General features: G+C 41.8%; 1 protein-coding gene across 1 annotated transcript in view; it reads left to right on the forward strand.

Annotated features, from left to right (window-relative positions):
• Positions 1-9,927, forward strand: part of pcdh9 (protocadherin 9) — a gene marked incomplete at both ends in the record, with an annotated part of 108,062 nt that extends 98,135 nt beyond the window's left edge. The window contains 2 exons of the mRNA XM_080762503.1: positions 8,467-8,571; positions 9,874-9,927. Coding sequence (XP_080618629.1) covers positions 8,467-8,571; positions 9,874-9,927 — 159 coding nt within the window. The remainder of the gene's footprint in view (positions 1-8,466; positions 8,572-9,873) is intronic.
• Between the last annotated feature and the right edge of the window lie 7,816 nt (positions 9,928-17,743).

The following is a 17,743-nucleotide window of genomic DNA, read 5'->3' on the forward strand; positions in this document are numbered from 1 at the left end:
TCCAATCAAATCAATTCAATGAATTCCTGTTAGCAGATTGCTTATTTTAACCCGTTTGGACCTGTGGACGATTCTATAAAATAATGTCTTGTAAATCCTGACAGTTTTCTGAAAAACCTCATGTTTCTATTTCTATGTCAGTATGGTTCTCAAACATTTTCATGTCAAGGACCCCCAGAATTATATGTAATTGGCCGCCGAGCCCCATCTGAAAATATGTTCAGCCCCACACCCCCCCCCCCCCCCCCCCCCCCTTCGCTCGGAAAGAAAATATATTATATATAGATTTTTTGCCACATTTTCACGATTCTTCAAAAATAGCTAAAGTATAACATAATGCTTATAGTTAAAACACCAAAAGCGGTTCCCGTCCAGGGTCGGTTAAACGGTTTAATGTTGACAATCAAGAGGATATAGTTCCCCAATGGGCATATGAGTCATATTTACCACAACATAATCTTACCATAAATGACACAGATCAGTATCTGAGACACAAACCTGACAGAGACATCTCTACAGATAGCATATGGCAGTTACTGACTCCAGATCAGTATCTGAGACACAAACCTGACAGAGGCATCTCTACAGATAGCATATGGCAGTTATACTGACTCCAGATCAGTATCTGAGACACAAACCTGACAGAGACATCTCTACAGATGGCATATGGCAGTTACTGACTCCAGATCAGTATCTGAGACACAAACCTGAGAGAGGCATCTAGTCTACAGATAGCATATGGCAGTTACTGACTCCAGATCAGAACATATGGGAGTTACTGACTCCAAGAAGAACAACAGCTGGGTTAAGTCATGAACTGAAACTCTCAGCACGTCTACTTTGATCTTTCATTTTAGAGTCAAGGTTCCATTGATCTCTTTTACTTCCCTAGTCTCTCTGATGTCTGTGTTATGATGATGGCGAGGACTGCAGTTCTCCTCGTCAATAACAATTCATAATTGTGTGTCTGTGTGCACACGCACGTAGACAGCATTTCATGATTGTTTTATGTTGCCGTGCCACTGCCACCTTTTACTAGTACAGAATTCAGACTACTTTCTGCTACTTCAAACTGTACACATACTGCAACAGATTGCAACAGACTAGAACAGACTATAAGGCCTGACTCACACCTTCACAACAGATTGATGCATGAGACCTATTGACTGATGCAAGCTCGCAATTAATTTCCAATGGGAGTCACATGGTTTGACACAACATTTGTGTTGTATGGGGGGAGGGACGGGGGCAGTCGAAACACAGCCGAAAGCCGTACAACAAAAATGTTGTGTCAAACCATGTGACTTCCATTGGAAATGCATTGGGAGCTTGCATCAGTAAACAAGTCTCATACATCTATAGCATGCATCGATGTTGTATGCCAGATCGAAAGGTGTGAGTCAGGCCTAAGGCTCCCCCTCCCCCTCATACAACAAAAATGTTGTGTCAAACTCCCATTGGAAATGAATTGGGAGCTTGCATCAGTCAACAAGTCTCATGCATCGAGGACGGTGGTAGGCTTCGCTCACACCTGCACAACAGATTGTTGTGCAGGTGTGAGTGAAGCCTACCACCTTTATAACTCTGTATATGTTTTATCACTATTGGCAGACTGTATATGTGGCCGTGACCTTAAGTTACTTGTGCTGTTCCATTGGCCCCCTTGCTGATGTTTATAAGAACATTATTCCATCTTTACTTTTCCTCAAAATCCCATATTGAAATATTGCCATGGGCTAATTATGCAGCACTCATTTGTTTGGCTGGTTATGTAAGCAGTCGTTGGCTGATCTGCATCTGTATGTTGTTTAAGATGTCACTGAAAGCTGAGGATTTTACTCCACATACTTTGTTTGAGATTCAAAATGTAAAAAAAAGATAGGTACTTTATAATAACTATACACTATTAAGCATTAGAGCATTATTAAGCATGAGTAAAATACTTAATTCATCGTGAATTAATTTGTTTTGCAATTATTCACACATTGGAACAACATATTTTCAGATGAGGGTTCGGCGGCCAATTACATATAATCTTGGGGGTCCTTGACATGAAAATGTTTGAGAACGACTGACATTAGAAACATGGGGTTTTTCGAGAAAACTGTCAGGATTTAGAAGACATTTTGTAGAAATCAAGCACAGAACTTTGGGCTCATGGTCAGATAATGCATACCAGAATCCATCTGCATGGAACTAGCTACAGTACTTCACTAAACTAGCTACAGTACTTCACTAAACTAGCTACAGTACTTTACTAAACTAGCTACAGTACTTTACTAAAGTGAATTTACCCAAAACGCTAAAACTAATAATGGATCTGCTCTCAGTCACAACCTCTCTCTGCTTCCATTGTGCTTCTACGGAAGACATGAAAGGGTTTCATTGAGGAGACAAACGTACAATATTATTATGCAAGTCCATAAAATACACATTCTTTCCCTTTTTATTCTGTTCATATTGGAAGAACCAGCTGTTACCGGTACAGTATGTGAATAGAACTCAGATAATTGTGCGCTATTATAATATCTGAAAAAAGGTTAACTGGAGGAGTACTCCGTACTCGTCCAACCCAAATGGGTTCAGGAGCGGGAGGATAATGACTGGAAGAGGGGGAAAATATCTGCACACCGAGAAAATAAGCTCACGATATAATTTGCTTTTTCGCAAAATGTTTCAGTAATGTGGAACTTCAGCATGCAGCATCGTTTCGTGAATGCTTTATTTCTTCAGTGAGCTATTATAACCGATTCTGACCTGAGATCAGATTCTAAAAATGTCTTCTACATCCTGACAGTTTTTATTCTGACCTGAGATCAGATAAAAAAAATGTCTGTTAGTCGCTCTTCGATCTTTCAAAAATAGCAGACCTACAAGCTCGTAGCTCGCCACTCGGTGGCGCGCTACGAGCTTGTAGATCTGCTATTTTTCAATAGCTAAAGCACGACATGATGCTAACACAAAAATGGGTTCCCGCCCAGAATGGAATAATATGCACACCTTATGTTTTTGCCAGATCTGCAGTAAAATGCATATGTATGACAGAGGGAGCACACCTCTCTCCTCTCTCTTCCTGTCTCCGATAGATTCAGGGCAAACTACACTTTGAAGCTATAGTACTGTCTCTGTGTGTCTGCTTGGTAAAACTACACACTACACGTTCTGAGAACAAAATGCAACCGCATTCAAATCCTGCACAAAATGGCTTAGTCAAGCCAACTGTGTGCGTGCGTGTGTGTGTGTGCGTGTGTGCGCGCGCGCTCGTATGCGCGTGCGTGTGACATCACTGATTTAACCCATTCTGAACGGGAACCCCTTTTGGTGTTGGCATCATGTTATGCTTTAGCTATTGAAAAATAGCAGATCTACAATCTCATAGCGCGCCACCGAGTGGCGCGCTACGAGCTTGTAGGTCTGCTATTTTTTTTTAAAGAACGAAGAACGACTGACATTTTTAGAATCTGATCTCAGGTCAGAATGCGTTAATCAGACCAGTGTGTGTCCCAGGCAGTGGAAACCTCGTATGAATCTGATCTCAGGTCAGAATGGGTTAAATGCCTAAATTTGAGTCTTTCTGCATGGGAGTCAAAGAGTGTAGTGTTTTTTTTCATTTGATGTACGTTAACAAGCCTACTAACAGGCATGAAACTACAGCACTGAAACCTGCGATGCATTGCCTCGGGTTTCTCCAGCATTGAGGTGTGGTGGACTGTATTTTATTTTCTTACTCCTGAATGAGGTTTTGCATCGAGGGGTATTATAATGTGATTGTCAGTACACTATACACTTATTCATATTCACGTATTAATATATATCATCTTTGGAAACTTTTTGACAACATTGCTTCGGCAATTATGCAGATTATTATTATTATTATTTGTTGTTGTTGTTGTTTTTACATTTTCAAACTCTCCACTCTCTACTGCCACAACCTGGTATGGAGCGTTATTGCATGGTAGCTCCTCTAAACATGCGAACACAAAAGATGTCGGCTGTTTGGCCGATTAATGTGCTATAGTGACTAGTCTGTTGCAGTCTGTTGTGTACAGTTTGAAGCACAATGGTTGAACGAGTTTTAAATGTTTATTTGTATTTATTGACACTGAAGTTGCATTGGTCTGTCTATTGTCTGTCACCTGTCTCTCCTCTGCAGTTCTGCCACTCCTCTCTCTAGATTGGAGCGTGCCAAGAAGTACTGTCGAGGAGGAGGGGTGTTTCTTCTGTTTGGTCTTATTTATGTTATTTAGGTTCTCTAAATGAATTGGACCTGTTGAAATAGTTGAGTGTTTGTATATCTAGTATTCCTTTAAGGTATATAGTTATGTTGAATAATTACTCATGGGCTTAGTTAGCCGTGTGGTGAGTTAATTAATGACCACTTACTTAATTAGAGGATGGGTTGCCCCACCTGTTTAAGAGCAGGATTGTTGCAGGTGGAGGCAGTTCAGTCTCACTTGAGGCTAGGTAAGAGATAGCCATGGTTACTGCACCCTGTTTTTGTATATATAAACATTCGGAATTCAAATATAAAGTACTCACAATTTGTCCCACGGGTGTTAGTTAGTTGCAGCTCCAGCGATTAGAATTTCTGCATCCTGCGTTGTTTAATAAAAAGCATTTTTATCCGAGCTGTTATTTTGCCATTGGCTTTCAACTACGCGCCCCTATCGGTCGGGAGGAGCGTGGCACTCGGTGTGTTCGATATAGATACGCTGACCGCCCTGCCAATACAGACTAATAGGCGAGTGCGCTCCCGGTGTGCAACTGTGGATTTCCCAAACGAACCCCGTTTGAAAAAAGTAGCCGGGGCGCTCGCACAAAAATGCTTTTTATTAAACAACGGGGGATGCAGCAATTCTAATCGCTGGAGCTGTAACTAACTAACACCCGTGGGACAAATTGTGAGTACTTTATATTTGAATTCCGAATGTTTATATATACGGAAACGTTGTAAATGTAGCGAGCTCCAAAAACAGGGTGGGGGGGGTAGGACCACTACCAGTAGACCTGTAGTATGTCTCATGGTCGGGGGGGTAGGACCAAGTCTCATGGGATTTGGGATTTGTTTATAAACATTTTGGTATTTGTTTATAAACATTTGGGATTTGTTTATAAACATTTGGGATTTGTTTACAAACATTTGGGATTTGTTTATAAACATTTGGGATTTGTAAGTCTCATGGGGGGGGGGGTAGGACCACTACCAGTTGACCTGTAGTAAGACTCATGGTCGGGGGGGTAGGACCAAGTCTCATGGGTTTTGGGATTTGTTTATAAACATTTTGGTATTTGTTTATAAACATTTGTGATTTGTTTATAAACATTTTGGGATTTGTTTATAAACATTTGTGATTTGTTTATAAACATTTTGGGATTTGTTTATAAACATTTGGGATTTGTAAGTCTCATGGGGGGGGGGGGGGGATAGGACCACTTAGTGACTTAGTCCCACACAGAGCTGCACATGAGAGAGTCACCTTAGTGACTTGGGTGACATTAATTCACACCAGAAAGCTTTGCTGCGATTAAAACGAATCCTGCTGCGCATTGTCAGAATGAAGTGCACTTCGTTTGGCAGGTGTGAAGGTTCATTCGAATCCTAATGCGTATCAAAGAACCGCATTCTACTCCGAGCAAAAACAGGGGTTTCGCTTCGCTTCCAATCGCACTCGATTACAATTCACTGATTTATGGCAAAATAAATGGTTATGGCAACACTTGACTTAAATAATAATCACTATTATTGGTCCCATAAAACATTTATTCAGCTCTTTTGAATGCATTAATTGCATACACTATTCGGTGATATATATATTTTCTGCCTATTCGGACCGAAACCGAATAGTTTGTGTGAGTGTGTGTGTGTGCTCATAAATTTGTTCATGCATATCTGTGACCTGTGGGGGCGCGGCCAGGCGATGGGAGTCAGTTTGGGCTACATGCTATAATTGCCAACCACAACAGACTGAGGGAGGGCAGTTTTGGCCGGTTGCCAACCAACAAAGTTAAGCTTAATACATGAACATATCAGTCAGTGAAAGGTCTTCACCTGGACCAACGATAATCAAATGAATTTGGGTGGACGAAGAAGTGCCGACCGGGGCATCGCTTTATATAAACAGACGACTGGGGGGGAAAAAATGGAAATTAGTACAAGCCACTCGACTAATTTTTAGGGGACAGATAAATGTCTCAAGCATGGTTGGTTAACAATGTGGCCTTGACTGATAAGCGGCACAGAGCTATGGGTCCTGTTGGGTGTCACAGCCAGATAACTCCCCTCCGCTCCCCTCCTCTGCACCATTTGGGTCCGTGTTTTGTTGTTGGTCATCATGGAAGTCAGTTAACCCATTCTGACCTGAGATCAGATTCATACGAGGTTTCCACTGGACACACACTGGTCTAAATTAACCCATTCTGACCTGAGATCAGATTATAAAAATGTCAGTCGTTCTTCGATTTTCAAAAATAGCAGACCTACAAGCTCGTATCGCGCCACTCGGTGGCGCGATATGAGCTTGTAGATCTGCTATTTTTCAATAGCTAAAGCATAACATGATGCCAACACCAAAATGGGTGCCCGGTCAGAATGGGTTAAAGACAGTGATTTATTCCTAGGGCTTCATGCAGCCATAGCCTCATTACACACAGCCATTTTAACCCCTTTTGGGCGGGAACCCCTTTTGGTGGTAGTATTATGTATGTTATGCTTTAGCTATTGAAAAAATAGCAGACCTACAAGCTCGTAGCGCGCCACCGAGTGGCGCGCTACGAGCTTGTAGGTCGATCTGCTATTTTTGAAAAATCATGAAAATGTGCCTCAAATTTGGAATATATTTTTTCAGAACAAACGTTTTTTTAACTCAAATCTTTGCTTCTGGGGAGGAGGTCCCTGGAACAACAACATATTTTCAGATGGAGGCCAATTATACAGATCATTTTTGGGGTCCTTGACATGAAATATTGAGTGATATAGGCCTAGAAACATGAGGTATTTCAGAAAACTGTCAGGATTTAGAAGACTTATTTTTCAGGCCTAAATGGGTTAACCCATTCTGAACGGGAACCCGTTTTGGTGCTAGCATCATGTCGTGCTTTAGCTATTGAAAAACAGCAGATCTACAAGCTCATAGCGCGCCACCGAGTGGCGCGCTACGAGCTTGTAGGTCTGCTATTTTTTGAAAAATCGACTGACATTTTTTAGAATCTGATCTCGGGTCAGAATGGGTTCATCAGACCGTGTGTTGTCCAGCGGAAACCTCGTATGAATCTGATCTCAGGTCAGAATGGGTTAAGAATCAGCAGATAATTACAGTATACATCATGGACCCGGTGGGCCTCATAGCACATTCAGTCCATTCCATTTTGCTTGTCATTTATGCCAGCGGGGGCGGGGCGGGGGGGGGGCTCAAAGAATATACTGAGAAAAACTGGATTTTTTCCTGTGCTTATAGAATATCAATTTCCCCAACAGGCTCTTACTGTACACATATCTTTTTCTGTGCAAAATTTGGTATATATATTTTTTTTCTCCCCTTGTTTTCAATTGAATGATCTCATTATCTCTTTCTAATGGATTTTTTTACCGTAGACCCCCCCCCCCCCCCCACCCCTTGAAACACTTAACCCATTCTGACCTGAGATCAGATTCATGCGAGGTTTCCACTGGACACACACTGGTCTGATTATAACCCATTCTGACCTGAGATCAGATTCTAAAAATGTCAGTCGTTCTTCGATTTTTCAAAATAGCAGACCTACAAGCTCGTAGCGCGCCACTCGGTGGCGCGCTATGAGCTTGTAGATCTGCTATTTTTCAATAGCTAAAGCATAACATGATGCTAACACCAAAATGGGTTCCCGGTCAGAATGGGTTAAAGGACCACTTCACCACTTTTCAACCTATCTTCATATAATACGTACTGTAGTAACGTAGGTCCTCACTAATAATCATGATAAAATGGCACAATTTTCAGGACTAGAAATGGCTTGCAGTTTTTATTAGCTTGTATTCCCCATCGATGATGTCACTGGAATATGGTTTCTGAACTGCCCACAGCCCTCCTATGAGACACAGACAAAAATGTCAAGATTATTAGTGAGGACCTATTATATGAAGATGGGTTGAAAAGTGGTGAAGTGGTCCTTTAATAGTTTTGTTAATGTACTGTACTGATTTGAGTTCTACTGAAGACTTGTTTTCATGCTGAAATCAATTGTCATTTGTACATTTATGAAGAAAAAGCTTTGCACTATGATGTGTTATTATGACATTTACAGAAACATTACAATATTTTCCATTTTCCACAAGTAACTGCATTATTTAACTATATGGGATATCATATTATCCCAATTTGAGGTTGTTATATTCATCGTTGATTACCATTTACATGAATTAGTGATGGTAGTTGACAAACAGCTCAAAGAGTGATGCTAATAATGGCCTTTTTTTAATCCTCCATGAAGGGAACATTAACTCGAGCAAGAACTGAACTGAACCCTGAATATCTGGACCTGCGTCCCCGAGCCGAGCTGCAGAACCCTGAGTATTGGACCCCGTGCACCCCTTTAGTGAGTACTACTAATGCTCCTGTTTCTACTGAATATTGGACCCCGTGCACCCCTTTAGTGAGTACATCTAACGGTCCTGTTTCTACTCAATATTGGACCCCATGCACCCCTTTAGTGAGTACTAACGGTCCTGTTTCTAAAGAAAGAACCAAAGAACAAAAACTATAATTATTACCACAGCATTGATTCCATCCTTTCATCAGTTCAGTATAAAGCCAGATTCATATCACATTTCAACAGGTTTTGAAATCTGGTGAATTTGTGGGTTTTATCATGATTTCATCGTTTCCATCAATCTGTGCATGGCTTGATTATGTCTGTATACTACCTTTATTCTGCCTATATAATGTTAAAGTTTCACTAGAGTGATATGTTTTTGTCTCATTATACCTCCAAACTTTAGAAACACAGGGCCTGTTCGTCTTTAGGGAGGGTTTGTTTGCATTCCTGTGTTAGCACGCTAGTGATTGTTAATGATGTTATTTTGTATTTATACTGTGAAGGTATGGTTAACTACGTATATCAACAGGGAAAGGGCTTCTTGAGCAGTGTTGTTTTTGGCAGCAAATTTCTATTTTAGTTTAGTCATTTAGTCTTTGGACTGAAACTTCATTTAGTTTAGTCACCTGGAATGTCTTAGTGTTAGTCTAGTTTTAGTCGACTAAATCTACAGTTGATTTAGGTTTTTGGGTCTTGATGCCGTCGTAATGAGTGTTTTTACACGCAACGCGTTGTGAGCTTGTAGATCAGCTATTTTCAGCATGCAACCAAGTGTAAAATGACTTATACTGGATCTCTTGTCCACTAGTCCCTTCCTAACATTTTAGTCTAGTTTGTCGACAAAGTTGTCAGCATATTTAGTCTTAGTTTTAGTCATCGTAGCTTAGTTTTCATTCAGTTTCCATTTGTTTTTGTCAGTGAAAATAGGTAGTCGACGGACATTTTTCGTCTTGGTTTTAGTCGACGAAAACAACTCTGTTCTTGAGAACCAGGAGTCTCACACATAACTTCTCCCTCTCCATTATAGTTACAATAGTTATAATTTAATCTTCCCCTTCCAGAATGTTGAAATTCTTTGCAAACTGTAAAAGCTCTTATACAAATTGCACATTGAATTCCAGGCCTGGGATGGTCCATTTCTCTACACATGCACAGGCTTATAGTTACAGTCGCTGCATGGCATTCCTTTATTTAGAAGAAACCAATCTTTGCATTGCTTTCATCTTTTGCTTATTTATTCAAAAAGACCAATTCTGGGATGTCGGTATATCTAATGCGCCTAAGATTCCGTGTTGCTCACAGCCTCCCCTAATGCCCAAACAGAGACTGCCTAGGGAAGCCCCTCGTGGACTTTGAACTCTTCTGTATGGAATAAAATAGCCTGCAAGAAAATGATGAACCTCGGATGTTTTCTCTGAGTTTTTTGAGCTCTAGCATAATATGGACATAGAAGTGAATCCACTGGGAGATTTCTCTCTTCTTTGAATAACAACTTGTGAGAATCATTTCACTCTTTGTTGCTGCCTTTTGCGTTTCTCTTCTCTCTTCCATTGATGTATTTTACATTTCCATTTGGTGCACTTACAGTAGGTTGTTGTTTGGCTGTAACAGAATGAGCGTGTTATAGGCAAGGCTTTAGTCACAGAAGACAGAAATGTTAACCCATTCTGACCGGGAACCCATTTTGGTGTTAGCATCATGTTATGCTTTAGCTATTGAAAAATAGCAGATCTACAAGCTCATAGCGCGCCACCGAGTGGCGCGCTACGAGCTTGTAGGTCTGCTATTTTTGAAAAATCGAAGAACGACTGACATTTTTTTTAAATCTGATCTCAGGTCAGAATGGGTTCATCAGACCAGTTGTGTGTCCAGTGGAAACCTCGTTATGAATCTGATCTCAGGTCAGAATGGGTTAAGTGCTACTTTATAGATCATAATCATATTCGGCACCGAGGCAGATGTAAAGAGTCCTCGCACACTTTTGGAATCTGTGGGTTTTTTTTTGGGAGATCTTTTGCCTCCTTTTCCCCACATGGTTATATCAAGAGAAATAATACAAGCTAGTTCCATACAATGCATTTATAGAGGAGCATATCATTTGTTTGATAATTGCGACTGTAGGTCGCAGTTTACTATGAAAACCTGCTTCTCACGTCCCATGGCTCCGTATAATTATCCCATTCTGACCTGAGATCAGATTCATACAAGGTTTCCACTGGACACACACTGGTCTGATTAACCCATTCTGACCTGAGATCAGATTCATACAAGGTTTCCACTGGACACACACTGGTCTGATTAACCCATTCTGACCTGAGATCAGATTCTAAAAAAATGTCAGTCGTTCTTCGATTTTTTTAAAAATAGCAGACCTACAAGCTCGTAGCGCGCCACTCGGTGGCGCGCTACGAGCTTGTAGATCTGCTGTTTTTCAATAGCTAAAGCATAACATGACGCTAACACCAAAATGGGTTCCCGTTCAGAATGGGTTATTATGGCCAATACAGAATTCATTCATTCCATTCATTCATTCCATGATGAACTGACCTCATCAAACCCTGTAAAGACATGCTCCATATATGGGCCACTGGCCAGTACGGAATTCATTCCGATCTAGGGGTTTTATGAGGGCTACTGGTACATTACTGCATGGGCTTACTGGTACATTTGTGTGTGTGTGTGTGTGTGTGTGTGTGTGTGTGTGTGTGTGTGTGTGTGTGTGTGTGTGTGTGTGTGTGTGTGTGTGTGTGTGTGTGTGTGTGTGTGTGTGTGTGTGTGTGTGTGTGTGTGTGTGTGTGTGTGTGTGTGTGGGCGCGTCATTCATTAAAATTAGTATAAGGAGATGAATGTACAGTTACTACAGTATATCTGCCTCTTAACAAATGTTTGTTGGATGTGAAGTAAATCTGAATACATTAACTTGAGAGCTGTATACTCTAACGACATAATTCCTCTAGGATCCGTGATATGATTAATGAAACGGGCTAACTTTTGCATCTCCCTCAGGCTCGCAAAGTCAATATTTGGTCTTTGGCATGATTTAACGAATAGAATTTCTCCGAGAGCAGAGCAGAGGAGGCAGTCTTCAGTGGAAGCTCAGCTAACTGTGTGGCTTCACTTAAAGCACTGTTCTGTTTGGTTATTGGGCCTCACTGGACTGAAGAAACTACGTGTGTGTGTGTGCACATGCATCTGTGCATGCACGCACACACACACACACACACACACACACACACACACACACACACACACACACACACAGTTTACTGTACACAACACTTTCCACAGAGAAGGCCCTTCTCTTCCAACCCAAGAGGGAATGATGACTCTCATTATCGCCTCAGTGCAAAGATGGCCACAGTGCCCCTACACTCAGCAGCCCCTATTAAGTTACCAGACAGCTTTATCGTATTGGTGTTCAATAATGTCCTTTCCTCTGTCATTTGGAGAACGTTGGGGAGCTGTTCGTTCTATATGGGATGGGAGGGGCTATAGTGGTGATTGGTGATGCATCTGAAGTTATAAAAGGCACAGTTAAGCTGAGATTACTCCTCCTTCCTCCTAGAAGTTTGAGAGTTGTTGGGCTGAGTATTGAGCAGTACCATGGCATTATACTGTACAGACAGGCACTGTTCACATTACTGTACACTGTTGACATTACTGTACATCGCTCAACGTGATGCAAGACCTGAATCGGTAGTACAGGCGGTTAATATCCACAGTGTATTTCACTTGCAATAATGGTCCAAAACTGTTAACCCTGTGCCTGCAGTGTGTAAGAAACAATTAGCAATGTAGAAAAATGTCACTACAGTTTCACAGAACTGAACAAGTCCTACTAATTTATTGAGGGTTTTCCCAATCTGTTGGTCCCCAGACTCATATGAGGATCAATAGTATTTACTGTGAGATAACTATTATAGCCATTGATTATTGGAAATGACTGTAGGTGGAAATCTGAAACATCCAGCAGAAGTGTCAGTTTACAGATGTGTCACTAAAAGTTATTTACAGCAGCTTTTGATGTTTCATCTAAGTTGTTTTAATGCACCTCCTTCATACAGTGCAGTATGTGCAGCTAAAGGAACTCATGCACTGCACATGCCAAGATGCTGAATGGAGAGATTCAAGAAATCCCTAATCTCATTATTATGTGTGCATGCGTTAGTGCATGCGTTAGCCATCTGCCTGATGGCCTTAAAATTCTAATGTCTCCCACCGGTCCACAGGGATATCCCTTTGGTCTAGCGGTTAAGATATTAGACCTTCATGCGGGAGACCCGAGTTTGAATCCCCAGGCGTTACGTTGGTGCCGTGACCTGGATCGGGTTTCCCTGTGGGAGGAGGAGGTCAAAGGGGGGGGGGGGGGGGGGGGGGGGTGTGAGTGTATAGCAGAGTGGCTCAGAGCCTAAAGTGTTATTCATAGTCTGGAGTTTTCGGTGGTGAGGTGACCACCAAACTACAACATGACGTCACGAGCCGCGGTGAAGAGCAAACCACCGCCACCGCTCCAGCTCACCACCGGAGCGGTGGTCACCTCACCACCGGAGCGGTGGTCAGCTCACCACCGGAGCGGTGGTCACCTCACCACCGGAGCGGTGGTCAGCTCACCACCGGAGCGGTGGTCACCTCACCACCGGAGCGGTAGTCACCTCCTCACCACCGGAGCGGTGGTCGCCTCACCACCGGAGCGGTGGTCACCTCACCACCGGAGCGGTGGTCGCCTCACCACCGGAGCGGTGGTCACCTCACCACCGAACATCCAGACTATGTATGAATCTTTAGCCTGATGGCCTCAGAAGTCTACTGTCTCCCCCGGTCCATATAGGGATATATCCCTTTGGTCTAGCGGTATTGGACTTTCATACAGGAGACCCGAGTTCGAATCCCGGGCGTCACACATGCGGTTACGGGGTTAGGGTTTGGGGATAGAGTTAGTATGTGGTCAGAATATGGGTGTCGGATTATTGGTTGGGGATTTTAGATGCGTTTTTTGTTTTTAGGTAATTATAGAATTGTAGATAGACAAACTGCCAATGTTTATATTCTGAACTTTTGATTTATTGAGATGTAATTTGAGTCTCTTTTTAAAACTGTGATCATGCTAAATAAGCAAATAAACATGATGCTCCCCATATATTATGGATATATAATAATAAAAACATATTATCCAGGTAGCACTTTAGTGCTCCCTGGATAATGAACACTGCATTATGTTTGGTGACCCTTTCATCTTGCATCACCCTCAGGCACCACTTGTAAGATCAGAGGGCTTGTCGGTTGGTTCAGTTCAAGCCACTTTGGTCCGGTTGGTTGTACAGTAGCTACTGGAGGTTTTTAAGATGCTTACTTGGTAATATTTTTGTATTTATCCATTTGTAATCAAAGGTTTTATGATTTTCTTTTAATATGTTGGAGGATAGCACCCCCTGCATCTACTAAAATGAACTGTCTAGTGACTTCTTGGTAGAAGATTGTTATTTTCTCACGTTCGTTCCAGCTTCAAAGTGACACAATAAGGCACATTGTCATGTCTGAAAATGAGCCATGCAGTGACACACATAATTATGACATTTATACACATACAGGATAAATGTATTATAATCTCTGAAATGTATCTATTGACCAAATCTGATTAAAATCAGATTAGCACATGCAGCATTATCGATTGATTGAAATATCTATTAACAGTTTGCAGAATTACAGTACATTTCAAGCAAACAAACAAAATACAAAGACCGTTAACTGTGAGTGGACGACCCAATTAAGCATTATACACTTGTTTACAAGAGGGTCCACCTTGTTCAATTCATCAAAACATTTAGAGACGTACAAATAGACACTGACATTCTCCCATCTGTTACCGGTGACAGTGTGGAGGTCATTTGAAAGAGACTGTGGTCGGTTTGGCGGTGGTTTGCTGCATGTGCTCAGTTATATTTATGTATTAGCTGACGTGACGGAGGTGATTGTGTTGGTGGTTGGTCTGTCTGTCGGGCTAACAGTGACTACAGTAGTAGTTTTTCATTGAGGTGAACGTATACTGTATACATATACAGTACACAGCTCAGATGTTCTAGATTACAGCACAGGGGACGTACCGGTATATCTCAATTCCATCACTGAATGTCAAGGAAGGGGGGGGGGGGGACGGCTATATACAGTACTGTATTACTGTACGTATATGTGAGCAAGCAAGGCATTACAAAGCAGGGTTATCCCATTTTGAACAGGAACCCGTTTTGGTGTTAGCATCATGTTATGCTTTAGCTATTTAAAAATAGCAGATCTACAAGCTCATAGCGCGCCACCGAGTGGCGCGCTACGAGCTTGTAGATCTGCTATTTTTGAAAAAAATCGAAGAACGACTGACATCAGAAAACTGTCAGGATGTGTAGAAGACATTTTTTTTAATCTGATCTCAGGTCAGAACGGGTTATGGATCACCGGTGTAGATTCCTCATGGGGTGGTACTGTACCGACTGTACCGTGCGATGCGTTCTCAGCGATGTTGTTTGCATAACAAATTCCCGTTGCATCGCTGTTAGTGTGAGACAAGGGAAACATAACGGCGTGTTCAGCAGAGCAGAAGATGGCAAACGAGTTCTCAGAGCTGACACTCATGGCTTTGGTCGTCAAAATCATCAGACCATAAATACACTGTGTTCTGATATAAGATGATAACTATAACGTATATACTGTAGTGGCTAAATGTTTCCATTTTTTATATCATGGCCTGTATTATAATAACCCAATCTGTGCTTTTCACGATAGATCTCGTGAAAAGGCCATCCCTGAGAAACACGAAAAGACATTTAAAAATATGTATTTACTGTTTTTTCTTTTAGCATCCGTTAGCTCGTTGGCTACTGTATGTGAGAAGTAATAACGTCAAGGTGAGATGATATGTATCTACAGTATAGCTGTTTGTCAATGATTATTGGCCCTCTTATTGTCAAGCTTTGTTTGCATTCTGCTTAGAGAAACAATGACATATGTAGCAATACCAATTTTGTCTAAAATATTTTTAATCGACTAATTAAGTCGTCAATTTCCCCCAAGGTTTACTGATGATTAGTTAATCATTATGATGCTTTTCCATTCCACATCTTAGTATTTCTGTCACCGGCCATAATAAAATATGTTGACTAAAGAGGGGGGTCCATGTGCCACATGTTACTTTGCTCAATCATGGCCTGTGCCACAGTTTACGGTGGGTCTGAGTGTAGCCACGCACCTCCACCGTTTTACAACGCAGAGAGAGGGGACACAGAGACAGACAGACAGACCGCATTGCCATGGGTGTCTCGCTACTATTTAGTAAGTAAGTAGCCTTGTCGAGCCATGAGGCCCATAGGGGGCAGGAGCCTATCTCCTGTTTCTGTAGCGTGAGGCAGCTTGATCTACAAGTACACCCCCTGGACATGATGCTAGTATGTCGCAGGGACTTACCCCCCAATCCCACCCTTGTTGCCGAGTGTCCCCGACCTCCCAGTCTCAGGGCACTCTAACCACAAGGCCACTGAGCTCACTACTATTAGTAGACTACAAATACAGAGAAAAGAGGGTGATAAGGGCATCTACTGTACTATGCACTCTGAGACGCTCTGACTGCAGTAACTATGAAACCGCATGACGTTCACCAGACCCTGAGTGCACTTCACACATTGCAAAGAAGCTCTGAACGCTTTCACCTGATTCCTGACACTGCATCATGCCTCCTTACTCTTCCTGGGTGTGTTGACTCACTGCACAATGGAACGGTGATGTTGTTCCCCTGCTTGTCCTCCCTGTAGAAACATGTGTTAGGCGTCACAGTCTTTGTCCTCCCTGTAGAAACATGTGTCAGGCGTCACAGTCTTTGTCCTCCCTGTAGAAACATGTGTTAGACGTCACAGTCTTTTCTTTTTCAACAATCTGTGCAAAGCTCTCGGTATTATGCTCTCCTCCCCCCCCCCCCCCCCCCACCATTTAGGCTCCTTCTGTTACAATTAAATACAGTATATGCATAATTAATTTTTTCATTGAAATTAACGCTTGGAGGGTTAATCAGTGTTTACGAAGGGGGCACGGTGGCACACAGTCAGTAGTGCTGCTGTCGCCTCACAGCTATATAAGGTCCTGGGTTCGATTCCCGCTGGGGACGCTGTGTGTGGGCGCTGGGGGCGTGTTCCCTCATGCATGGAAGGAGGCATGAGGTCAGTCTGCTGCCCTCCCCAGGCTGGCAGAGGAAGTGTAGCGCCCAGGATTACATTAGATAATTGGCACTGGGTGAAAAAAAACTGGGTTGCAAAATCGTGGGATAAAAATTATAAAAAATAAAAAATCAGTGTTCATGACTTCTTAAAAGTCAATTTTTCCTGTTTTTGATGAGATATCCAAGCCAAAGTTCTTATATAATAACCAACAGCATGCTTTGAAACAGTGCTTTTAGACGTTTTGCATAACACCTTAAAATACTCAATACTTATATAGGCACAGGATGATGGGTTGTTTGACAATGGCATTTCCTTTGGCGATAAAATCCCACATGTCATTTTACCCCATATCTAAGATGGGAGCAATGTATGCATTCCATTTCATATACGCTGTAATTATTGATACTGTATTATTATAGACATGTTCTAGCCGTGTTGCACTGGATTTGAACCCATTCCCTGTAGATACAGTTACTATGATGCATTGACAAGCTAAACCTTTTGGGAGCGATAGTGGATATTATGGTCTTGGAATCATACGGCACACATTTAACATTTCTTGTTCAAAACGTACTGTACATGGTGTGACAAACAATGCAGATCTTCTTTTAAGATTATACTATACTGTAGCTACAGTAGCTTCTGACACTACACCGTCGTCCCATATGATGAGAAGAACCCATTTAGGCCTGACGTCGAAATTAAAAAAAATATGTTTTCTGAAAAAAACGTATGTTTCTGTATCAGAGGTGCTCAATATTTATATTATTTATGTAATATGCCCCCCCCCCTCCCCATTTGAAAATATGTTGTTCCAGGGACCTCCCCCAGAAGCAAAGATTTTAGTTAAAATGTTCACTCTGTAATAATATAATTTATATTCAAAGATTTGAGGCACATTTTTCTCACGATTTTTCTAAAAAAAATCGTGAAAAAAAGTTTTTTTACAAGCTCATGGCGCGGCACCGAGTGCC

Source organism: Protomyctophum bolini (genome assembly GCF_963924005.1).
Source record: "Protomyctophum bolini genome assembly, chromosome: 1".
Classification (NCBI taxonomy): domain Eukaryota; kingdom Metazoa; phylum Chordata; class Actinopteri; order Myctophiformes; family Myctophidae; genus Protomyctophum; species Protomyctophum bolini.